General features: G+C 47.1%; 1 protein-coding gene and 1 pseudogene across 4 annotated transcripts in view; one reads left to right on the forward strand and one right to left on the reverse strand.

The window, feature by feature from the left end:
• Nucleotides 1-25,466, reverse strand: part of ZFYVE28 (zinc finger FYVE-type containing 28) — a 153,622-nt gene that overhangs the window by 39,864 nt on the left and 88,292 nt on the right. For all 4 annotated transcript variants that reach the window (XM_065544677.1, XM_045393152.2, XM_045393151.2 and 1 more), the window contains one exon: nt 10,936-11,037. In XM_065544677.1, the coding sequence (XP_065400749.1) occupies nt 10,936-11,037 (102 nt within the window). The remainder of the gene's footprint in view (nt 1-10,935; nt 11,038-25,466) is intronic.
• Nucleotides 15,037-15,915, forward strand: LOC123573683 (transcription factor Spi-C pseudogene; annotated as a pseudogene).

A 25,466-nucleotide genomic window follows, 5' to 3' on the forward strand; every position in this document is an offset into this window, starting at 1 on the left:
AGGAGGGAGGGAAGGAGGGAGGGAGAAGAAAGAAAGAAAGGAAAGGAAGGAAGGAAAGAAGGAAGGAGAAAGAAAGGAAAGAAAGGAAGGGAGAGAGAGAGAAGAAACGAAAGAAAGGAAAGGAGGGAAGGAAGGAAGGAAAAAGAAAAGGAAAGAAAGAGGGAGGGAGGAAGAAAGGAAGGAAGGAAAAAGAAAAGGAAAGAAAGAGGGAGGGAGGGAGGAAGGAAGGAAGCTAGCTAGCTTCTGGGATTTTGATTGAGACTGCATTGAACTCATAGATTAATCTGAGAATAACTGATATCTTCATAACATCAGGTGTTCCTCTCTCTGAATGGAACTGCTGTCCAGGGCTTTAAAAATTTATGGTAATAACATTTTATAACTTTCAATGGAGGTCTTGGACATCGTTAATTTGATTTATGCTTACGTATTTGATATTTACTGGTACTACCACAGATGGTATTTGCTATGGTTTGGAGGCGGTTTGTCCCCATCAAAACTCAGGTTGAAATTTAGTTCCCAATGTGGTGGTGTTTAGAGGTGGCGTCTTTAAGAGATGATTAGGTCATTAAGGAGATTAAAGCCTTTCTCATGAGACCAAATTAGTTACCACAAGAGTGGGCTGTCATGAAGTGAGGCTGCCTCTCGTGTGTGGCCTCTTCGCACATGCCCCCTTCCCCTCCTGCTTCTCTGCCACGTTACGACAGAGCACAAGGTCTGCACCAGAAGTTAACCAGATGCAGCCACTTGATCTTGTACCTCCCAACCTCCAGAATCATGAGCTAAATGAACCTCCTTCTTTTATAAATTACTGAGTCTTAGGTATTCTGTGATAGCAACACAAAATTGACTAAGACAGTATTTTGATTTCATTTTGCATTTATTTATTGCTGGCATACAGAAAGACCATTTATTTTTGTATATTGATCTTTTACCTAGTGACCTTGCTAAATCCACTTATTATTTCTAATAGTTGGAAGATGCTTCTGAGTTTCCTAAGTACTTGATCACGTTATCTACATAAAATGGCAGTTTTAGTCCTTCATTTCCAATGTGTGTAACTTTCTAATTTTCCTTTTATTTTTGCCTTATTGCACTTGCTAGGCCACAATACAATGTTAAATGGAGATAGTGAATAGTAGACATCTTCTTCCTCATCTCAGGGATATGTGCTGTAGTACACACACAATAGACAACACACACACAGAGATACACACGGACGAAATCTGTACCTTTCTCTCTGTGGCCAGATTAAAGAAGTTCCCTCCTATTCCTAGTTTGCTAAGAGACGCTTTTCTTGTTCTGCTTTGTTCATTGCTAAGAGATGTTTTCATCATAAAATTGGTGTGAAATTTTTTCAAATGCTTTTCCTGCAACTTTCAAAATTACATGATTTTTCTTCCAATTTTTAAAATTAATGTGGCAAAACATCAATTTGATTTTCAAATGTTAAGCCAATCTTGTATATCTGGAATACATTTCTCTCTTTTTTTTTTAATTTTGAGACAATGTCTTGCTCTGTCACCCAGGTTGGAGTGCAGTGGTCTGATCACAGCTCACTGCAGCCTCTGCCTCCCAGGCTCAAGCAATCGTCCCATCTCAGCCTCCCAAGTAGCTGTCAGTACAGATGTGTACCACCATGCTCGACTAATTTGTAACTTTTTTGTAGAGATGAGGTCTCACTATATTGCTGAGGTTGGTCCCAAACTCCTGGGCTCAAGCAATCCTCCTGCCTCAGCCTCCCAAAGTTCTGGGATTACAAGTGTGAGCAATGTGTGTACATTTCTCTTGGTCATGATATATCTTATTTATATATGGTTGGGTTTCACTTGTCTGTATCTTTTTAAGGGTATTTGCATCTATGTTCATGAGAGATTGGTGTAGTTGTTGTTTCTTGTAATATCTTGGTCAGGTTTAAATGTTTAGATTATACTCTTACTGATCAAAAAAAAAAAAAAAAAAAGAGTTAGGGCTGGTTATGGTGGCTCGTGCCTGTAATCCCAGCATTTTGAGAGGCCGAGGTAGTCGGATTGCTTGAGCCCAGGAGTTTGAGACCAGCCTGGGCAACATAGTAAAACCCTGTCTCTACAAAAAATACAAAAATTAGCTGGGCATAGTGGTGCATGCCTACGGTCCCAGCTACTCAGGAGGCTGAGGTGTGAGGATCACTTGAGCCTGGGAGGCAGAGGTTGTAGTGAGTCTAGATTGTGCTGCCACACTCCAGCCTGTGTGACAAAGTGAGAGTCTGTCTCAATAATAATAAGTTAGAAAATGTCTTTTTTTTTCTATTCCCTGAAAGAATTTATGTAAGACTTGTGTTATTTCTTCTTTAAATGTTTAGAAGAATACACAAGGAAAGCCATGCGTGCCTGATGTTTTCTTTGTGGGAAGGTTTTAAAATAATGAATTCAACTTCTTTAATAGATATTGGATTAAAAGGTTTTCTATTTCTTCTTCTGTTAGCTTTAATTGCTTTTTTGAGGAATTTGTCCAATTAATTCAAATTGTCAAATTTAGTGATACAAAGTTGTTTATAATATCCTCTTACTATCATTTTAATATCTGTAAGGTCTGTGGTGATGTCTCCTTTCCATCTATATTATTAGTGATTTATGTTTTATCTTTTTTCTCTTGAACTAGTCCAGCTAGAAATTTATCAATTTTATTAATCTTTTAAAATAACAAACTTTTGGGGCCAGGCATGATGGCTCACACTTGTAATCCCAGCACTTTGGGAGGCCAAAGTGGGCAGATCACAAGGTCAGGAGTTCAAGACCAGCCTGGCCAACACAGTGAAACTCTGTCTTTACTAAAAATACAAAAAAATTAGCTGGGTGTGGTGGTGGGCGTCTGTAATCCCAGCTACCTAGGAGGCTGAGGCAGAAGAATCGCTTAAACCTGGGAGGCAGAGGCTGCAGTGAGCCGAGACCATGCCACTGCACTCCAGCCTGGGTGACAGAGCTAGACTCTGTCTCAAACAAACAAAAAACCTAACTTTTGGGTTTGTCTTTCCCCTACTATACATTTGTTTTGCATTTCATTGACATCTGTTCTTATTTTTATTATTTCTTTCCTCCTGCTTTCTTGAGGTATTAAACTTATTTTTCCTAGCTTCCTTAGATAAAATTTTACATAATTGAATTTCATCCTTTATTCTGCTCTAATTTATAGCATTTAGTGCTATAAATTTCCTTCAAAGCACTGCTTAGGCCTCATCTTAATTTTCCTTTTTTTTTTTTTTTTTTTTTAGAGATGAGGTCTTACTCTGTTGCCCAGACTGGAATACAGTGGCAGGATCATAGCTCACTGCACCCTTAAACTCCTGGGTTCAAGCAATCCTCCTACCTCAGCCTACCAAGTAGCTGGGACTACAGGCGTGTGCCACCATGCCCAACTAAGTTTTTTATTGTTGTTGTTTTAATATGTTAAAGAAAATTGAAGGGGGCAAATTAGATAAGAGGATGAAAAATTTAAACAGATAATTGGAATCTATACAAAAAGTTACTCAGGAGGTTGAGACAGAAGAATCAGTTGAGCCTAGGAAGCAGAGGTTGCAATGAGCCAAGATCGCACCACTGCACTCCAGCCTGGGTGACAGAGTGAGATTCTGTCTCAAAAAAAAAAAAAAAGAACATGAATTCTGGCAATTGTTGGATGTACTGTGACACATGTAAGTTAGGTCAAGTTTGTTGGTTTTGTTATTGAGATTTCTTACATCCTCAAGGGTTTTCCTGTTAGTTCCATCAGTTATAGAGAGATAAATTAAAGTATCCTGCTGGTTTTGGATTTGTCTATTCCACCTTATATTTCTATTATTTGCTTTACAAAAGTTTTACAGCTATGTTATTCCGCCCATACACACAGATTTGGGATTGTGACATCTTCCTACTGAATTGCCTATTTTGTTTGTTTTGTTTTGTTTTGTTTTTGAGACAGAGTCTCGCTCTGCCCTCAACCTCCTGAGTAGCTGGGATTACAGGCATGCGCCACTACCGCCTGGCTAATTTTTGTATTTTCAGTAGAGACTGGGTTTCACCATTTTGGCCAGGCTGGTCTTGAACTCCTGACCTCAAATGATCCACCCACCTCGGCCTCCCAAAGTGCTAGGATTACACACATGAGCCACCGGGCCCAGCCTTATGTTCTTCTTAAAAGTATGTGGAGGCTGAGTGCAGTGGTTCATACCTGTAGTCCCAGCACTTTGGGAGGCCCAAGTGGATGGATTGTTTGAGCCCAGCAACAACAGCTCAACAACAAGCTCCTGTTGTTGCTGCTGTTTTAACCCAGACCAGTAAACTTAGTTTTATACTTAGAATATTTAGTCCATTCATATTTAATGTAATCACTGATGTGGTTAGGTTTGTATCTTTCATCTAATTATTTTTTTCTATTTGGTCCATTTGTTGTATCTTTTCTTTCTCTGTTCTTACCTTATTTTGGATGTTTTTGCTTCTGTGAATTTGCTAGTTATTCATCTTTATTATTTTAGTGTTATCCTAATATTATAATAGTGATCCTTGATTGACCACATTCTAATATAAATAATTTATTCAATCACATTTCCAATACAACTTTAAAATTCCATTTACCCCTTTCTGTCTTTTCTGCTACTTGTATCATGAATTTTACTACTATGTATAATTTAAACTCCACAGACACTACAATTATTTTGTACAGTTAATATTCATTTATATTAACCTACACCATGTTCTTCAGTCTCTCTTGCATTACTTTTTTTAACACAGGGCCTCTCTGTCACCCAAGCTGGAGTGCAGTGGCACAATGATAGCTCACCGCAACCTCAAACTCCTGGGCTCAAATGATCCTCCCACCTTAGCCTCCTGAGTAAGACGGAACTACAGGCATGCCACCATACCCAGCTAATTTTTTTTTTTTAAGTAGAGAGAGAGCCTCACTATGTTGTCCAGGCTAGTCTCAAACTCCTGAGGTCAAGGGATCCTCCTGCCTTGGCCTCCCAAAGTGTTGGATTACAGGCAGTAGCTGGGATTACAGGCAGGAGCCACCGCGCCTGGCCTCTCTAGCATTTCTACATTTCCCTCTGATATATTTTTTTTCTGAAGAACTCCAATTAATTGTTTTATGTGCAGGTTGCTGATAACAAATTCCTTCAGTTCTGTGTTTTGTAATAACTCATGAAGGCAAAATATCACCTTCATTTTTGAAGGATATTATTGCTGGTTATAAAATTCTGATTGTCAGTTATTTTCCTTCAGCAGTTTTTGTTTTGTTTTGTTTTGTTTTGTCTGTTTTTGAGACAGATTTTCACTCTGTTGCCCAGGCTGGAGAGCAGTGGCATGATCTCTGCTGGCTGCAACCTCCACCTCCCAGGTTCAAGTGATTCTCGTGTCTCAGCTGGGATGACAGGAGTGCACCACCATGCCTGGCTGATTTTTGAATTTTTAGTAGAGATGAGGTTTCACCATGTTGGTCAGGCTGGTCTCACACTCCTGACCTCAGGTGATCCACCCATCTGGGCCTCCCAAAGTGCCGGGATTACAGGCGTGAGCCACCGCGCCCGACTTCCTTCAGCAGTTTAAATAAATGTTATTTCACTGCTTGTCGGCTTCCCCTGTTTTTGTTTGTTGAGAAGACAGCTATCCATCTTATGTTCGTTTCAAAGTAGTATGTCCTTTTCCTCTTGCTGCATGTCAAATTTTTTGTCTTTGTTTTTGGCAATTTCACTATGATATACCCAGGTATGCTGGTTGGTTTTTTGTTTGTAGTTTTCTTGCTGAATCCGTGGCTGGAGATTTTTGTCTTTTGGAATTTGGGGAAATGTTTAGTCATGACTTCTTTGAATATTGCTTCTGCCCCTTCTCTTTATTCTCTCTGGGGCTCCAATTATGTATTTTAGGCCTTTGGAGTTTGTTACACATGTCTCTTATGTTCTATTCCGGTTTTCTGTTGTTGTTTCTTATTGTTGTTCCCCTCTTTTTTCCTGTCTGAGCTTCAGTTTGGGTCTCTTCTATTGAGCTATCCTCAAGCTGACTACTTCTATATTCTGCTGGGTCCAATCTGCTATTAAACCCATCTACTGTGTCCTTATTGTCAAATTGTGAATTTTCTTAGCTTTAGAATGTCATTTTTTTCTTTCTTCCGTCCTTTCCTTTCTTTCCTTCCCTTTCTTTCCTTCCTTCCTTCCTTCTTTTTCTTTCTTTTCCTTCTTTCTCTTTCTTTCTCCCCTTCCCTCCCTCCCTCCCTCCCTCCCTCCCTCCCTTCCTTCCTTCCTTCCAGATGAAGTCTTGCTATGTCGTCCTGGCTGCAGTGCAGTGGCTATTCACACTCTACTGTAATGGTACAATCCCACTACTGATCAGCACGAGAGTTTTGACCTGCTCCATTTCTGACCTGGGCCAGTTCCACTCCTTAGGCAACCTGGTGGTTCCCTGCTGCAGGAGGTCACCATATTGATGCCAAAGTTTAGTGCAGACACCTGATCAGCATAGCACACTAGAACTTAGAACTCCTGGGCTCAAGTGACCCTCCAGCCTCAGCCTCCGGAGCAGCTGGGACTACAGGTACATGCCACCATGCTTGGTTGTGTCTCTCTGGATAGATTCCAATTCTCTGTTCAATTCTCCATCCTCTTATCTAATTTGCCCCCCTTCTGTTTTCTTTAACATATTCATCAGAACTGTGTTCACATTCTTGGGTGTAGAATCTGGATCATCAGCAGTCTGCATCCACTTTCTGGCTCTTCTCTAAACTATCAGATATATTTATATATTTTCTTGTCTTTTTTTTTTTTTTTTTTTGAGATGGAGTCTCACTCTGTGGCCCAGGCTGGAGCACAGTGGTACAATCTTGGCTCACTGCAACCTCCACCTCCCAGGTTTAAGCGATTCTCCTGCCTCAGCCTCCCAAGTAGCTGGGACTACAGGTGCGTGCCACCATGCCTGGCTAATTTTTTATATTTTTAGTAGAGATGGGATTTCACCATGTTAGCCAGGATGGTCTTGATCTCCTGACCTTGTGATCTGCCCGCCTCGGCCTCCCAAAGTGCTGGGATTACAGTATTTTCTTGTCTTTTTTTTTTTTTTTTTGAGACAGAGTCTCACTCTGTCACTCAGGCTGGAGTATAGTGGCATGATCTTAGTTCACTGCAACCTCCACCTCCTGGGTTCAAGCGATTCTCTGGTCTCAGCCTCCCAAGTAGCTGGGATTACAGGCATGCACCACCACATCTGGCTAATTTTTGTATTCTTGTAGAGATGGGGTTTTGCCGTGTTGGCCAGGCTGGTCTCAAACTCCTGACCTCAGGTGATCCGTTCGCCTTGGCTTCCCAAAGTGCTGGGATTACAGGAGTGAGCCACTGTGCCCGGCCAACATTTTAAGCAATTTTGGATTATATGACAGACATTGGATATAAAAGAATCATAAAGGTTACAGATGACGCTTTTTCCACCAGAGAGGACTGCCCCTTTCTCTGTTAGACTGACCGCATGAGGTCCATTATTGCATTCCCTTCAGAAACGGAGTAGGTTGAGGCTTGGCTGCAGCTTAGGTCTGGTTACTGTAGTTCTGAGTCTGCTGGGCTCTCTGTCTTCTCAAACCCCAAAATCTGCAGGAGACCGAGTTCTGTCCTTCCAAGTTCCAGCTCAGCCTCCAGTCACATGCAACTTCAAAATCTGGCAAACATCTCTAGGAGTGTGCTCACGGCATGCTTTGTTGTTGTTGTTGTTTCTTTGTTTTATTGAGATGGAGTTTTGCTCTGTCACCCACGCTGGAGTACAGTGGCGCAATCTCGGCTCACTGCAACCTCCGCCTCCCGGGTTCAAGTGATTCTCCTGACTCAGCCTCCCAAATAGCTGGGATTACAGGCATCCACCACCACGCCCCGCTAATTTTTATATTTTTAGTAGAGACAGGGTTTCACCATGTTGGTCAGGCTGGTCTCACACTCCTGACCTCAGGTGATCCACCCATCTGGGCCTCCCAAAGTGCCGGGATTACAGGCATGAGCCCCTGCACCTGGGCTCAAGGCATGCTTTTGTTCCTAAGCACCTGGGAACTGCAGGAAGCCTGTTGTCAGGGGGCTTTCTGCCTGTATTTCCTGCTTCTCCAGGACTGGCAGGCGTGCTGCTTGAATGCCCCGAAGCTGCCAGACTGTTCTGCCAGCCCTCGTGATTAGATGTTCTTTCTCCAGTGGAGCTTCTCTGCCTGGGAAGCCTGGGCCCTGGATGAGCCTGGAATCATCAAATCTTCCCTGGGGAAAAACAGCCAAGTAGACTGCAGCTCACCTTAAAAGGCTCCCTTCCCTGGGGTCTTAGTTCACCCAGTCCTCACTTCCACAGTTCAGGTACCTTTAAAAGCATGATCTTTTGGCTAGGCACGGTGGCTCACACCTGTAATCCCAGCACTTTGGGAGGCCGAGGTGGGCGGATCATGAGGTCAGGGGTTCAAGACCAGCCTGACCAACATGGTGAAACCCTGTCTCTACTAAAAATATTAAAAATAAATAAATAAATAAATAAATAAAATAAAAATATAAAAATTAGCCAGGCATGGTGGCGCACATCTGTAATCCCAGCTCCTCAGGAGGCTGAGGCAGAAGAATCTCTTGAACCCGGAGGCGGAAACTGCAGTGAGCTGAGATCACACCACTACACTCCAGCCTGGGAAACAGCGAGACTCCGTCTCAAAAAAAACAGCTGGGTGCGGTGGCTCACACCTGTAATCACAGCACTTTGGGAGGCCGAGGCAGGTGGATCACGAGGTCAGGAGATCGAGACCATCCTGGTTAACACAGTGAAACCCCGTCTCTACTAAAAATACAAAATATTAGCCGGGCATAGTGGCAGGCGCCTGTAGTCTCAGCTACTCGGGAGGCTGAGGCAGGAGAATGGCGTGAATCTGGGAGGTAGAGCTTGCAGTGAGCCGAGATGGCGCCACTGCACTCCAGCCTGGGCGACAGAGCGAGACTCTGTCTCAAAAATAAAAAACAGGATCTTTCAAATGTATCCAGCAGATTTTCTGTAGTTGCTGCAGCTGGAGAACTGGCCACCACAGCCTGGGCATCCTATCTCTCCCAAAGCAGTAGTTTTGCCCAGCTTTTAAAAAGACATGAAGTTGCCTGGTTGTGTCTGCCTATATTTCCTACATATTGCCTATATTAAAATATCCACTCTAAAAATTTCATATTTTTTGCCAATTATTTTACAACAGACTGCAGGTTCTTTTTAAGGGCTCTACTCGGACACCTCTTTCCGGCTTTCCTCTTCCAGGGTGGCAAGTGATCCTCAGCTGAAGTTAGCAGTTTCTGGAGCTCTGTCAACGTCAGGCCACGTGGACAGTAACAGGTAAGTCCTCAAACCCTGACACTGGAGGAGGTGCAGGCTCATCCGTGGACTCTCGCTGTTCTCCGTGCGTGGGCAGGGGGCACACGCAGCAGTTCTGTTGGGGCGGCAGGGCCAGCCTGTGGGTACACACCTGGGTCCCAGCTGCCCTACCCATGGGTGAGGTTCCCCACATCAAGGCCCCAGGGTGGGCAGCAGAGTCACGTTCTATCCACACAGCTTTCTGCAAGGTGAGGTGATTCACACCTGTAATCCCAACCCTTCGGAAGACCAAGGCGGGAGGAAAACTTAAGCCTAGGAGTTCAAGACCAGCCTGGGCAACATGGCAAGACCCCATCTTTACCAAAAGATTTTTTAATTAGCTGGGCGTGGTGGTCCGCCTGTAATCCCAGCACTAATCCCTCGACAGCATTCTGTCTCCAGCCCATTCAGCTTCATCCCCCTCTCCATTGCCCACGTAGGCCAAGGGCGGATATGCTCCCAGGACGTCCACTCCACTCCTGCGTGGCCTGGGCCCCCTTCCGGCCTCACACTGCCCAGGAGGCTCATTCTCCAGCCACGGCCCAGTGCCTGCGCCACCTTTCCTGTAAGACCCCCATATGTGGGGTGGGGGGCACATATGCCTTCCCGGTCTAGGTGGCATCGGTCTCCTCTCCTCGCTGTGGTCTCCTCCACGTCACTCGAGGAAGGATGGGACTGCGACCTCCAGGTCCAGAGGTCCCATCCCCCCCAAGCAGGAGGGAAGCAACGACAGCCATCTCCCAGATGAAACATGGACTGAACCAAGCACCCCTGCCCCTCAGCCCACTGACACCAAGGACCACCTGTCAAGGCCCCAAGAGCTCACAACCCCATCTGCAAGGGTGACAGGCAGCCCATAGCCCATGGGGTCACTTTCCACTGTCTGGACTCACAGGACCTCTGGCCCTCATGGGGCAGGGCTCTAGGCTTCTGCGTCCCCGAAGGAAACCTGGTTGCAGTGATCAGGGGCTGTAGTAGGAAATACCGAGCTGTCCCAGGCCACAGGGCCAGGGTGGCACACGGAGGACATGTGGCCATGGGCTTCATGTGGCCCCCATCCCTCCAGGAAGCCACAGCTGGGTTCTGTCGGCTCAGGCCGCCCAGCAAAGCCCTTGGCCCATATGAAGGGAAGGCATCAGGTTTTAAAAGGGGGGGTCCCCCACACGGACACAGACGTAAACCAGTAACTAAAGACAAAGGGCATAGGTAGAGCACCACGACTGCAACAGAAGCGAGCGCTTTGGGGATGGTGGGGACAATGGGGACGGTGGGGACAATGGGGACAGTGGGGACGGTGCGGACAGTGGGGATAGTTAGCTGTTGCTGCACTATGTCAGGAAGTGTGAGGTTCACTCCCCCAGCTCAGCCCAAGAGAGTGCCCACCCCATGCAATGCCAGGCAGGGGCCAAAGCCAGGACTCTGTGACCCCCATGGGTCGTTTGTGACCCCCACCCCGCTCACCAGGAATATTAACCGGCCCATCCTTCCTCGCAGAGAGGAGGAGGACCTGGAGGCAGCAGCTAAACATGACTTTAGCGCCCACCCATGGCCCTCCTGTCCCCCTCCCCTCCCCCATCTCCTCTATCTCTATCCCCACCTTATTTTCCGCAGCAACGTGTGGAAGGGCCGGAACAGCTCGGACATGTCTTCTGCCTTGCGGTCCAAGTTCAGGGGTCCGTCCGCATAGACCACGAGGCCACTGCATTTGAGACACAAAAGCCAGGATGTCAGGCCTGTGGCCCCCTGGGTGCCGCAGACAGCCCAACTTAACCACCTGCGAAAACCACGGCCGCTGGGACTCTGCAGCGTCACTGTCCCAGCACGGCCGCCGCCTCATGCTTTGCCTTGTGTGATTGCATCATAAATAAGTTTAGAAAACAGCAGTAAAAATTATTACCCAGACTTCACCCTCTTTTGCAGTTGATTAGCTTGTGTTCACTGGAGGGGTCGTAAAGTAATCAGAAAAGTGTATCTGCACACATCGGTGCTGCAATCACATAAATTCGCCTCAAGGTTTGTTACCAAAACCTACCTTCTTGCAAGTTATAAAAACTGGATTTGTGGTTAAATTTATCTGCAGAGCCTTATGAGAACTGGACCTGGAACCATCTTCTCCAAAAGCAAAACCAGCTGCAGGTGTGAGCTGAGGCCCCGCACGGGTTCCCTTCCTGCAGCCTGGCCAATGCTCCACCACCCCACAAGACCAAAGCAGCCTCCCCTCATCTCCCACACAGGACCCACCTCCCTTGTGGTACCCACCAGGCCCCGAGAAGCTCCCCTCCCCAGGACTGCAGCCCCATGTGGCTGAGGCCGGTTTTCCTCACTGTCCCTACCCCAGAGTCTGGCTCAAGGCCTGCTGAAGGACAAGCTTCCCAGATGCCACCTCTGGCGGCCCCCACTCCTCTCTGTGCACCGTCCAGCCCTGCCCAGCTCCGAGTGTGCCTTGATCATCCATGTCTCAGCCCATCTCTCCTTGAGGGCACTCATCCCAGAAGACCTTCTCTGGGTGCCTCCTCCTGGGTCTCCTGGGACCAGACCATGTCTCAGGTGCCTGGGGAGTATCCACCCACGAAATCGTCCCCTGTCCCTCATCATCATCATGTTCTTCCTCATCAGAGCACAGACAAGGGCCATGTGGGCTTGTCTGTGTAAATGGAGCACCACCGGCCTGTGTCTTTCAGCAGACGTGACACCAAGGTCAGGTCCAGCCAACACTATCCAACACCAAGTCCCCGGCAGCTCAGGGACAATCTCCTTGTCCAACGCACCCAGCTCAGTGAGAAGGGCTGATAAAGGGAATTGAACAAAGGGAATGTTTTTCCCTAAAAATCGTTGGGTTTCATGTGCAAAAAGAAAGATTTGAAAGTCACAGGAAAAGTATGTGCACTGCTGCCTCTGGGGCATGGGGGCGCCAGGCCCTGTGGAGTGGCCAGCTCAGCTGGGCAGGAGGCTGTGTCCTGACCTCCTGTCAGTGAGAGGACAGCACAGCCAGCCTTCCATTCTGCTTGGTGTCCTTTGTGGCTCTTACATGAGCTGTCTGTCCTGATTAAACGAACAGTATTCAGGGGACAATTACCCAAACCGAGCCTTAACTCTATGGGTGAATCAGGCAGTCTCAGGACAAAGGCAGAGGGAAACAGAGCAGGGAAGGGGGCAGCCCTGACTCCAGCGGCCGGGCCTCAGGGAAGCCATCCCCAACCCCAGTAGAGCTCCTCCCTGCTGGGCATAGGACTCAGTCCCGCAATGACCCGTGCACCCAACGTCTGCCCGTCTGGAAACCTCGCTCCTGCCTGCTCCGGGCAGCAGTGTGGCCGAGGAAGGTCTCAGCTGCCCCCCAGGGCAGTCAGCAGGAGTGGGGGAACGAGGCCTGCCCATAAGAGTTGCTGGCCCAGGTCCTCAGAAAAGAACTCGTTCATCAGGAGGCTCAGACCCAGAGGCTGCTGTGCCACCTCCTCCTGGGAGCCTGCGGGGACCCAAGGACCCCCGGGCTGTATCCCTGCATCCAGCTGTGTGTCGGCTTTTGCGTGCTGGACGAAGGGCCAAGCACTCCACGGTGGCCGAGCCCTGCTGCTCAGCGACTCTGCAGGTGCCCGAACTACAGAGAGGAGGCCTGTAGGACGGGAGATCAGGCTCAGGTGCTGAAGTAATGGGGTGTGGGGGCCAGAGGTGGGGAGAGGTGGGGAGCAGTCCCCAGGCAGCAGCCAGAGGCTCAGCATCTGTCTCTGCACCTGGCCTGGCACTTGCAGGAATCTGGCTGAAGGGGCTCAGAATGAGGCCTGGGAATGAGCCATTGCTAGAAATGGTGGTTCTGATGCAGCTGCTGCCCATGGTTACAGCCCGACAGGCCACCCAGGACTGTGTCCACGCTGCCACAAGCAGGGGTAAGGCAGTCACCCACCAGTGAGCCTGGAAAGCTGGATCCCGGGGTCTCGGTGTGGCCAGGGGTGTGGGGGCACCGTGAGGGGCCTGGCCCAGATCCAGCTAAGGTGAGCAGGCCAGAGGACACCCTGCACAGTGGAGAAAGCTGGGCCCTGCTGGAAGTGGGGGTGGCCAGTCTTCCCTTTTCTTTTTTCAAAGAAATTCATATAACAAACAATTGTTTTAAAGGATATGATTCTGAGGCATTTTCTGCATTCATGCTGCTGTGCACCCATCACCTCTCTAGTTTCAAAAGGTTTTTATCACCCCAGAAAATACCCTTTTAATAATCACCACTGACTTATTCACCTCAGCCATGGCAATCCCTCATCTGCTTTCTGTCTCTCTGAATTGGCCTATTCTGGGTATTCCATGTAAACAGAATCACGTAATGCGTGACCTTTGTGACCGGTTTTCACCTTGCACCACGTTTTCAAGGCTCATGATGCTGTGGCACGTGGCGAATGTTCCCGCACATACATTTCTTCATTCATCCACGGGTGGACGTTTGGATTGTTTCTGTCTTTGGGCTATTATGAATAATGCTGCCATAAACATTCGTGTAGAAGTTTGTTCACGGACATATGTTTTCATCTCTCTTGGGTATATGCCTAGAAGGGTATGTGGTATGACCATATGGATCACATAATTCTATGTTTAACTTTTTAAGGAACCACCAACTGTTTTCCGTAGCAGCTGCGGCATTTTACACTCCCGCCAGCAATCCAAGGGTTTTGACTTCTCCACACTCTCACTACGTATTCTTTTCCAATTTTTTTGATTACAGCCATCCTGGTGGGTGTGAAGTGGCATCTCATCATGGTTTTGATTTACATTTCCTTAATAACAAATGATGTGGACCATCTTTTTCACGTGCCTGTTGGCCACGTGTATATCTTCTTTGGAGAAATGTCTATTCAAGTCTTTACTCATTTTTAAATTGGGTTGTTTGTCGATTTGTTGTTGAGTTGAAAGGGTTCTTTATATGTTCTAGACATTAAATCTTCAACAGATATATGATCTGCAAATATTCTTTAGGTTGTCTTTTCTTTTTTTTTTTTTTTTTTTTTGAGACGGAGTCTTGCTCTGTAGCCCGGGCTGGAGTGCAGTGGCCGGATCTCAGCTCACTGCAAGCTCCGCCTCCCGGGTTTATGCCATTCTCCTGCCTCAGCCTCCCGAGTAGCTGGGACTACAGGCGCCCGCCACCTCGCCTGGCTAGTTTTTTGTATTTTTAGTAGAGACGGGGTTTCACCGTGTTAGCCAGGATGGTCTCGATCTCCTGACCTCGTGATCCGCCCGTCTCGGCCTCCCAAAGTGCTGGGATTACAGGCTTGAGCCACCGCGCCCGGCCTTCATTTTCTTTATAATGTCTTTTGATGCATCACAATTTTAAATTTTGATGAGGTCCAGTTTCTCTTTTTATCTTTTTGTGGTGGTGCTTTTGATGTCAAATCCATTGAAAAATCTGAGAACAGGAAGACTTACCCTCTGTATCAAAGTTCTCTAGAGAAACAGAACAAGAGAGAAAGATTTATTTATTTTAAGGAATTATTTCATGCAATTGTGGGGGCTGGCAAGTCCAAATTCTGCTGGAGACCCAGAGAAGAGTTGACATGGCAGCTCCAATCCAAGGAGTCTGGAAGCCGGATTCCCTCTTACTTGGGGATCTCAGTCTGTTTCTCTCAGGGCCTTCCACTAATTGGATGAGGCCCACCCACATCACGGAGAGTCGTCAGCTGTACTCAGAGTCTACTGATTTAAATGCTAATCTCATCTTTAAAATACTCACAGCAGGGTAGTGCTGACATGCGTTTCAGAGGACAGGGAAGGTTGTATCCACATCGTACAGTGGATGCTACATTGGACACCGATGGGAAGAATCATCCATTCAAGGAAGCATGACTTGTGTTGAACAAGACAAGCTGGGTGAAGCATTTGAAGGTGCTTTTGAGGTACTGATGTAACATTCAACTGATCTTCAGTCCTCCCCAGGTGACAAAAATGACCTGGCTTTCATCAACCACTGTCCTCACGTCAGAGGAAATTCCATCTGCTAAGAAGTGTTGCCCACAGAGGAACCTGTGTATAACTGGAGAACCATAGTAGCAGGAAGAAGCTCTGACCATTTTAATACCTTCACGAATTCCCACGTAATGCCAAGATGGCATCTTGTATCCAGGGGTAGATAAAACCAAAGACATCTTTCCATTTATATTGAAAAATAAAGAAAAACTTTAGGGAAAACCTTCAGGGAAAAAGAAAAGTCAACCAGAACCCCGTGACTTACTCAGAAAATTGCCAGGGCCCTGAGGAATGATGGAAGAACTAGAGAAATCGCCAAAATCCAGAGGAAGCTGACCTACCAGTTTACCAAGGCCATCCTCCAAAGACTCTATCTTATTTCTCGGGGAAAGCAATCTTCTACTCACAGTGTGTTCAGCCTGATCAAGAATATCTCAGTTTAAATAACTAGAATGCAAATTATAACTATACACGTGCCAATTACCATGAGCTAAGTCACCCTGATTGCTAAATATACTCTCACGTTTCATGGTTTCCTGGCATCAGAAATCCCTACAAGCTTCAGGATTTTTCTCTTAAAGCAAATGCTGAAGAGAAAAAAAAAAAATTAACTTTATTATTGCTATCTTTTGTCAAATAGCATAGAATCTATACTAACTTGGTGGGAAATACTGCCAATGAACAAATTTATTGTTGGAAATGACCAAGCCCTATGTGAAAGTACTGACTAAATGGCCTTGCTCTTACTATTCTCTATTCAACCACTTTCTTCCCGATTAATACTGCCAGTACAGGAAACTAATAATGATTCAAACATTCTTCTGTCATATACTCAGGTGAAAACATCACTCTAACCTGTATCTGCTGGCTTTACAAAAAAATCATTTACAAAAAAAACGAATGCACATGATAAAAGCATTTGTGCAAAAATACATTCATGGCTTTAAAAACTTCAGTGAAAATGTATATTCAGTTCCCTTACTCACATTTTTTCCTTTCCCCCTTGTCTTTAAATCTTACTTTTTCATTTTTCTTTTAAGAGACAGAGTCTCATTCCATTGCCCAGACTGTAATTCAATGGCATGATCATAGCTTACTGCAAACTCGAACTTCTAGGCTCAAGTAATCCTCTCACCTTTGCCTCCCAAGTGGCTGGGACTACAGGCACACACCACCACACCTGGTTTTTTGCCTTTGGGATGAGGTTTCATTATATTGTCTAGGCTGGTCTCAAACTCCTGGCCTCAAGCTATTCTGCTGCCTCAGCATCCCAAAGTGTTAGGATTACAGGCATGAGCCACCAAACCCAGTCTCTTACCCATTTTTGTTGTTGTTGTTGTTGTTTTCTTGCTGTTTAATTTTTTGAGTTCTTTATATATGTTGGATATTAACCCATCAGATGTATGAATTGATGTAATCCAATTTATCGATATTTATTTCTGTTGCCTGCACTTTGGGGCCAAATCCAAAAAGTCACTACCCAGACTAATGTTGTGTAGTCTTTCCCCTAAGTTTTCTTCTAGTAGTTTTAGAGTTTCTGGTCTTATATTTAGCTCTTTAATCCATTCTGAGTTGATTTTTTTATATGGTGTAAGATAAGGGTCTAGCTTCATTCTTTGACATGTGAAAATTTCAGATTTCCCAGCACCATTTATTGAAGAAGCTGTCATTGTCTTCTTGGCACCTTTGTTGAAAATTAGTTGGGTTCCCTTCTGGGCTCTTTATTCTGTTCCACTGGTATGTGTCCTGTTGTCTTCTTTTTGCCAATTCCAAGCTGTTTTAAAATTACTATAGCTTTGCAGTAAAGTTTAAAATCAGGTAGTGTGGTATATCCAGCTTTGTCCTTTCTGCTCATGATTGCCTTGGCTATTCGTGGGTTTTTATGGTTCTATATGAATTTCAGGATTTTTTCTCTTTTCATAAATAAAATGATGTTGGGCTTTTGAAAGGGATTACATTAAACATGTAGATTTATTTGGGTAGTATGGACATTTTAACAATATTAATTTTTCCAATCCATGAAGATGGAATATCTTTCATTTGTCTTCTTGAATTGATTTCATTGGTGTTTTATAGTTTTCAGTGCACAGCTTTTTCAGCTCCGTGATAAAAATTATTCCTTAGTATTTTTTTGTAGCTATTGTAAATGAGATTATTCTCTTGATTTCTTCTTTCAGATAGTGTATTGTTAGTGTATAAAAATGCTACTAATTTTTGTGTGTTGATTTTGTGTCCTGGAACTTTACTATATTCATTATTAGTCCTAACAGCTTTTTTGTGGAGTCTGTAGGGTTTTCCACATATAAGATAAGGTTGCCGGCCGGGTGCAGTGGCTCACACCTATAATCCCAGCACTTTGGGAGTCCGAGGCAGGTGGATCACCAGATCAGGAGTTCAAGACCAGCCTGGCCAATATGGTGAAACCCTGTCTCTACTAAAAATACAAAAATTTAGCCAGGCATGGTGGCGGGCACCTGTAGTCCCAGCTACTCGGGAGGCTGAGGCAGGAGAATGGTGTGAACCTGGGAGGCGGAGCTTGCAGTGAGCTGAGATCGTGCCACTGCACTCCAGCCTGGGCAACAGAGTGACACTCCGTCTCAAAAAACAAAAAAAATTAGCTGGGCATGGTGGCACATGCGTGTAGTCCCAGCTGTTCAGGAGGCTGAGGCAGGAGAATCGCTTGAACCTGGTAGGTGGAGGCTGCAGTGAGCTGAGATTGTGCCACTGCACTCCAGCCTGGGTGACAGAGCAAGACTCTGTCTCAAAATATATTATAATAACAAATAAAATATATATATTTAAAGTTGCCAGCAAACAGTAACAATTTCACTTCTTTTCCTATTTGGATGCCTTTTCTTTCTTTCTCTTGCCTAATTGCTTTGGCAAGGACTTCCAATACTATATTTAATAGAAGTGGCAAGAGTAGGCATCTTTGCCTTGTTCCATATCTTAGAGGAAAGGCTTTCAATTTTTCTCCATTGAGTATGATGTTAGCTGTGGGCTTCTCATTAAATATGGCCTTTATTGTGTTAAGGCACATTCTTTCTTTCTTTTTTTTTTTTTTTTTTTTTTGCACTTTCACTCAATGGTACTCTTGAAGGGATACATTCCTTCTACATCTAATTTGCTGATTTTTTTCATCATAAAAGGAAGTTGAATTTTATCAAATGCTTTTTCTATATCTAATGAGATGATCATATGGGTTTTTTTCATTCTATTAATGTGATGTATCACAATTATCAATTTGTGTATTTTGAACCATCCTTGCATTTCAGTGATTAAAAACATTTCTCAAAAGAAGACAAATGACCAACATCACTAGTCATTAGAGAAAAGCAAACTAAAGCCACAATGAGATATCATTTCTCATTTGTCTGAATATCTTTTATCAAGAAGATGAAAGATCAGTGTTACCAAGGATGTGGAGAAAAGGGAAACCTTGCACACCATTGGTAGGAACGTAAATTGGTACAGCCATTATGGAAAACAGTACAGAGATTCCTCAAAAAACTACAAATATAATTACCATATGATCCAGCAATCCCACTTCTGGGTATTTACCCCAAACATCTGAAATGAGTTTGTTGAAGGGATGTCTGTAGTCTCATGTTTATTGTAGCATTATTCACAGTAGCTAAGATATGAAATCAATCTAAGCGTTTAACAGATGAATAAAGAAATTGTGGTATATATATATATACAATAGAATACTATTCAGCCTTAAAAACAAAAGAGATTCTGATATTTGTGAAGAATTGGATGGAATTTTAGAACATTATGCTAAGTGAAATAACTAAGACCCAGAAAGACAAATACCATATGTTCTCACTTACATGTGGAATCTCAAACAATTAAACTTACAGAATCAGAGAGCAGAACAGTGGTTATAGAGGCTGGGGGTGTGGGGAATGGCCAAAGAGTATAAAATCTCAGACTAGAAGAATGTTTCTTCTTTTTTTGAGTTATTTGCACATCATAGTGAATACAGTCAAAAACAGAGTGTTGGACATTTCCAAATTTTAAGAGAGTAAATTTAAAATGTTCTCATTCAAAAAATGTTAAATATTTGAGGTGATGGATATGTTAACCAGCTTGATTTAATTATTCCACACTGCATTCATAGATTATAATACAACTTTGCACTCTATAAATCTGCACAATTATAAATTGCCAGTTTATCATTATAAAAAGAAAAAAAATACCTTCACAGCAAAATTCAGACTGGTATTTTACCAAATATCTGGGTAATGTGGCCTAGCCAAGATGACACATGAAGTTAACCATCGCAGGGTACAACTTTGTTCTTTTGCATGTGGTTATCCAGATGCCCCAGGAACATTCTTTGAAGAGACTGTTCTTTCCTTATATTATGATCTTGGCCCCCTTGTCAATAATCAGTTCACCATAGATGTTTGGATTTATTTATGGCCTCTCAATTTTATTCCATTGGTCTATACATCTATCTTTATGCCAGTACCATAAGGTTTTGACTTGTAGTAAGTTTTGAAATCAGGATGTATGAATCTTCCAACTTTGTTTTTGTTTTTCAATATTGTTTTGGCTACTTAGGGCCCATTGCAGTTCCATATGAATTTTAGAACACCTTTTCCATTTCTGCAAAACCAAAAGGCCAGTGGAGTTTTGACAGCAATTGCATTGCATCTGTAGATCACTTTATGGAGTATTGGTCTTCCCATCCATGAACATGGAATGTCTTTCTGTTTAATTATGTCTTTAATTTTTTCAGCAATGTTTTTTAGTTTTCAGCATCCATGTCTTTCACCTTCTTGATTAAATTTATTCCTAGGCATTTTACTCTTTTGAATGTTATTGCAAATTCCTTATTTAAAATAACACCTAATTACATACAATGGAATATTATTCAGCCTTAAAAAGGAAGGAAATTCTGACACATGCTACGCATGGAGGAAGCTTGAAAATATTATGTGAAGTGACATAAGACAGTCACAAGAGGGTAAATCCTATATATTAGCGTGGTGCAAAAGTAATTGCAATTTTTGCCATTAAAACCCTAAGAAAGGGTCAAAATGGCGAATTTTGTTATGTATATTTTACCACAATAAAGAAGAATGTTTATTGCCTTAATTTCTGTTTACAAAAGTGTTATCTATCATTTTAAGGAACGCTGTAAAATAGAGACATACTATTTGATAACAATTTTTGTACTTAATACACCGGGGATGTTTTTGCATAGCATTAGGAGATTTTCTCCGTCATTATTTAAATGGCTAGAGTATTGTTTTTAACCAATCCCTCAATTCTGGATATCCATCCCTTCTCAAATTTTTATGATTACAAGTAATACTTCAGGGATAATCTTTGTGGATATATATTTGTGCCCCATCAGATCAATGCAACGAAATTCTGTAAAAGTCTACTGTGCTAGGACATGCCAGGCACTCAGGGTGCATCAGTGAATAAGAGTTATGGTCTAGTGGGGGAGACACAAAAATAACAGAAATCCCATTTATACGAATAACCCAAATAGGTAAATCTATAGAAACAGAAAACAGGTTTGTGGCTCCCCAGGGTTACGGGGCAGGATGAAGGAGATCGGGGGTGGAGGTGGCCGCTCAGGAGTAAGACACATCTTTGTGAGTATGAAAATGTCACGAAATTTGTGGTGATGGCTGCACAACTCTGAATGTACCAAAAATGACTGTGCACTTTAGATGGGTGAGTCATAGGGTAATGAATTTTCTCTCAATAACATGGAAAAATAAATAACAGAGTAAGTCATGCAACATGCTGGTGGGAGATGGGCTTGGATGAGCGGTGCAGTGGTGGGGACATCGCAGAGGGAGGGACAGCAGGGAGGAGGGGACAGTACAGAGGAGGGGACAGCACAGAGGAGGGGACATCATAGAGCAGGAGACAGCATGGAGGAGGGAACAGTGCAGAGGAGCACGGGGGAGAGGACATTGCAGAGGAAGGGACAGCATGGAGGAGGGGATGTCATAGAGGAGGAGACAGCATGGAGAATGGGACAGCATAGGGGAGGGGACAGCATGGAGAATGGGACATCACAGAGGATGGGACAGCATAGAGGAGGGAACAGCATGGAGGAGGGAACAGCATGGAGGAGGGAACAGCATGGAGTAGGGAACAGCATGGAGGAGGGAACAGCATGGAGGAAGGGACAGAATAGAGGAGGGGACGGTGCAGTGAAGGGGACAGCATGGTGGAGAGGATGGAATGGCCAAGAGAACACTGGAGCAGAGGGGACAGCATGGAGGAGGAAACATCATGGAAAAGGGGACAGTGCAGTGGAGGGGACAGTGAGGCAGTAGGGATAGGACAGCCAAAGGGACTCTGGAGCGAAGGGGACAGCGTGGTGGAGATCAGGGCAGCGGGTGCACGGGGACTGGGGAGAGGCTGAGTGTGGGTGCAGGTGGATCACAGTGGGAGCGGGGAATGGGGAGAGGCTGGGTGTGGGTGCAGGTGGATCACAGTGGAAGCAGGGACTGGGGAGAGGCTGGGTGTGGGCGCAGATGGATCACAGTGGGAGCGGGGACTGGGGAGAGGCTGAGTGTGTGCGCAGGTGGATCACAGTGGGAGCGGGGACTGGGGAGAGGCTGGGTGTGGGCGCAGGTGGATCACAGTGGGAGCGGGGACTGGGGAGAGGCTGGGTGTGGGCGCAGGTGGATCACAGTGGGAGCGGGGACTGGGGAGAGGCTGGGTGTGGGCGCAGGTGGATCACAGTGGGAGCGGGGACTGGGGAGAGGCTGGGTGTGGGTGCAGGTGGATCACAGTGGGAGCGGGGACTGGGGAGAGGCTGAGTGTGGGCGCAGGTGGATCACAGTGGGAGCGGGGACTGGGGAGAGGCTGGGTGTGGGTGCAGGTGGATCACAGTGGGAGCTCCGGCAAGGGTCTGAGCAGGGCCGAGATGACACCTTGTCTTGACACAGGTGGATGGGCGAGGGCCCCTGAAGAGGATCTGGCAACCATCCCGCAGGCCACGGGGGCGGTGGCTCCTGGACATGTTCTGGGATGGGCTGGAAGGAGGGGCCTGGGGAGGAAGGGAGGGGTAGAGGAGAGGGGCCTGGGTTCTGCACAGTTCCGGTTTGGGAAGCACCCGAAGCAGAGCTGTGAGTGTAGACCAGCGGGCGGGCGAAGTCGCAGCGACGGGAGCAGCCAGCTCTGTGCTGATGGGGATTGAGAAGTGACCACTGGGTCTAGAGGTTTTATTTCATTTCTTCCTTTAAAGGAACTGTTTTAAGGCCGGGGCTGGGCACGGCAGCTCACGCCTGTAATCCTAGCACTTTAGGAGGCCAAGGCAGTCAGATTGCTAGAGCCCAGGAACTTGAGACGAGCCTGGACAACATAGCAAGACCCTGTCTCTATTTTTTAATTAAAAAATAAATAAATAAAAAGTTAAAAAAAAAAAAAAAAAAAGAAACTGTTTTAAGATAAATCCCCAAAAGTAAAACCAGTTTGTCGAAGAGTCTGAGCCTCGTGGAGACACTCTCCCCAGGATGCTTGTCTCCACCGGCAGAAGGGACTGACTAGATGCAGGTTTTAGGGAGGGGACAGGCCGAGGGGTTCAGGGCAAGTAGGGCTCCTCTCTTGCGGCTCAGAGCAAGTCCCCACAGGGATGACCTCCAGTTTTTGTCCTCACTGCCTGGTAAGGCCAGACTCTGCCAGGCTGCACCCTAAACAGGGGGCAGGGTCCCACCCAGCCCTCCCCTCCACCTCCCTGTGCCAACCTGAAGGCCTCAGTTTACCACTGCCTCTGCCCCAGGCAGGCCTCCTCTGCCGGCCACAGAGCTAGAGTTTCTGCTTTCTTGTGTCACAGGTGAGCAGCAGGCTCTGACCCTTGGCTGGGCTTGGTTGTGCCACCTTCAGCTGTTGACCCCCAGCAGAGCCTTTGCCACTGGAAGCCCCTCAGAAGGGGGCCGGAGCCTGGCCCGCAGCTCGTGCTTGGTCAATGTGGCATCACAGTTCTGTGACACTGTGTACTGGAGAAGGGACTGGGGCTCCTGGGCAGCAGCAGAGTCATGGGCAGAGCCACAGAGGAGTTCCACCCCCAGCTCCTGCCCCGCTCAGCGCCCCCGCCTCCCCTCTGCTCTCAGTGTTCCCTGGGGGTCACCTGGGGGTCCCAGGATGCCCACTTCACAGAGGCAGGATCCTGCGAGGGTGTGGGCCCAGGAATGCAGGCTACAGGGGTCTTCATTGCTGCAGAAGTTCCTGTGGCCCCTGGTCCTTGCTCAAGCCCTGGCCACGCCCCTGAGCACACACCACCTGCACCAACGTGCCCCCCTCCCGCCACCTGCACAGCTCCCACCTCTGGGCCAGCTGCCCTGGTGAGCCTCTCCCTCACGCCTCCAGCTCCTGTCCACCGCATCGGGTCCCTGCACTGAGTTCCCCTTCCAGCATCCAGAACATTCCACAGCCCTGTGGTCAGCCCACCTGTCCATCTCCCTGCTACAAGCATAGGGTGAGGTATGCAGCAGGCACTCAATACTTGCTCGCTGCGTGAACACAAGAAGGAGCAGGTTCTGGGCCCCACCCCGGGCAGCTGTGGCTTCTGCCTGTGAGGCTCAAAGCGGTTGCTGTGGACGATGAGGAAGAAGACCGGGAGCCACTGGTGGTGCAGGACTGCAGGGCCCCGGTGAGCATCCCCGAGGGGTGGCCTTAGGAACAGCTGCCTGCTCGGCACTCTCCCGCTCAGCACTCACTTGCCCTGCTGGAGGCTCGCCGCACAGAGGGGTTGTAGTGGCAGCCTGGTGCACCCCACGGTTCCTCGTATCCGCAGCCTGGCTCTGCGGCTAGATGCCTGCCTCTGGGGGGCTCGCAGCTGGCCACCCCCCTGGACAGGCCTGCTCCCTGGACTCCGGCTTTGGGCTCCTGTGCCTGCTTATCCTTCCTCCCTCCTTCACCTCCTGGGGGTCCCTCACCCCCTTTCCAGGCTCTCCCTCTGTCCTGAGCTGGAGAGGACCCCACACCAGTGCCTCCAGGAGGGGACCCACGGGACAAAGCCTCTGCCAACAGGAGCCCCAGCTTCCCTCCCCCACCTCCCTCCCTCAGCCTCCCGACGAGCACTTGCTGCCCTTCCCTGACCCCCCACACTCCCGCACCTCCCTCCCCCAGCTGCCCCCACAACTCCCGCACCTCCCTCCCCCAGCTGTCCCCACAACTCCCCCAACCTCCCTCCCCTGGCCTCCCCTCCCCAGTCCCCCACCCGCCCCCCCACCTCCCCTTGCCTCCCAGGATGAGAGCTCAGGACAGAAGGAGGAGCAGAGGTTTGGCCACCGGCAGGTGGACTGAGGTTGGCAAACAGGACACAGATGATACTGGTGGGAAGCGGCTGCTGTTCTGTGGTCGCCTGTACTCGGCAAACGTGGGCAGCAGACTCAGTGTGAAAGTCCAGGAACACGGTGTGCCTGGGGTGCAGCCTGTGGGGAGGGTCACCTGGGGTCATCTGCACACACCACGCCCGACCTTTAAGAGGAAGTCCAGCCAGGGCCTCAGCAGTGCGTTGACACGGGCGTGAGTGGGCGTGAGTGGGTGGTGGCTTGGTGCCACACCTCAAAGCACGCACGGAGGACTTTCTACAAGGACAGCAGAGCTGCTCATTTGCTGTGAGTGCCCTTGGGACAAGGAGACACCTGTACCCGAGGGAAAGGCTCACTGCGCCCTGCGCCCTGGCGGAGACAAGGCCGGCTCACCAGATCTTTGCTGTTCTGTTTTTTAAACAAAGAGAAGAATAAGGACCAAAACTGCCTGTCATTTTCTTCAAAGTGAGTTTGGCCACAGAGAGACACTTGCCTAGTAAAGAAAAACAATGTCACCAAATCCTGTGGCCCATGGGAAGGGGTGCTCTGTAGTAGCTTCCGGGTAGCCTCTCCCCACCAGGACACTTCCCTTCAAGCCACCTTGGAGGCCACTGGGGACACCCCGCCCTCCAGCCTCGAGGTCTTCAGGTGAAGGGAAGTCCCCCGACTCTAACGGGAGGAGGATATCCGAGCCCGCCTCCGAGCCTCCCTCTGGCGCAATGTGAGGCTCGCTCTCTCTGGTTTGCTAACTTTGAAAGACGCAACCTCTGTGAGGACAGGTGAACAGTGCAGGAAACAGGCCAGGCCCTGAGCTACTGGAGGGGACTCTGGGGAGCCAGGGCCCGGCAGATAGAGACCACGCTGGAGCCCTCCCTGAGGAGGTGGCGCCCAG

This window comes from Macaca fascicularis, chromosome 5, assembly GCF_037993035.2.
Source record: "Macaca fascicularis isolate 582-1 chromosome 5, T2T-MFA8v1.1".
Lineage (NCBI taxonomy): Eukaryota > Metazoa > Chordata > Mammalia > Primates > Cercopithecidae > Macaca > Macaca fascicularis.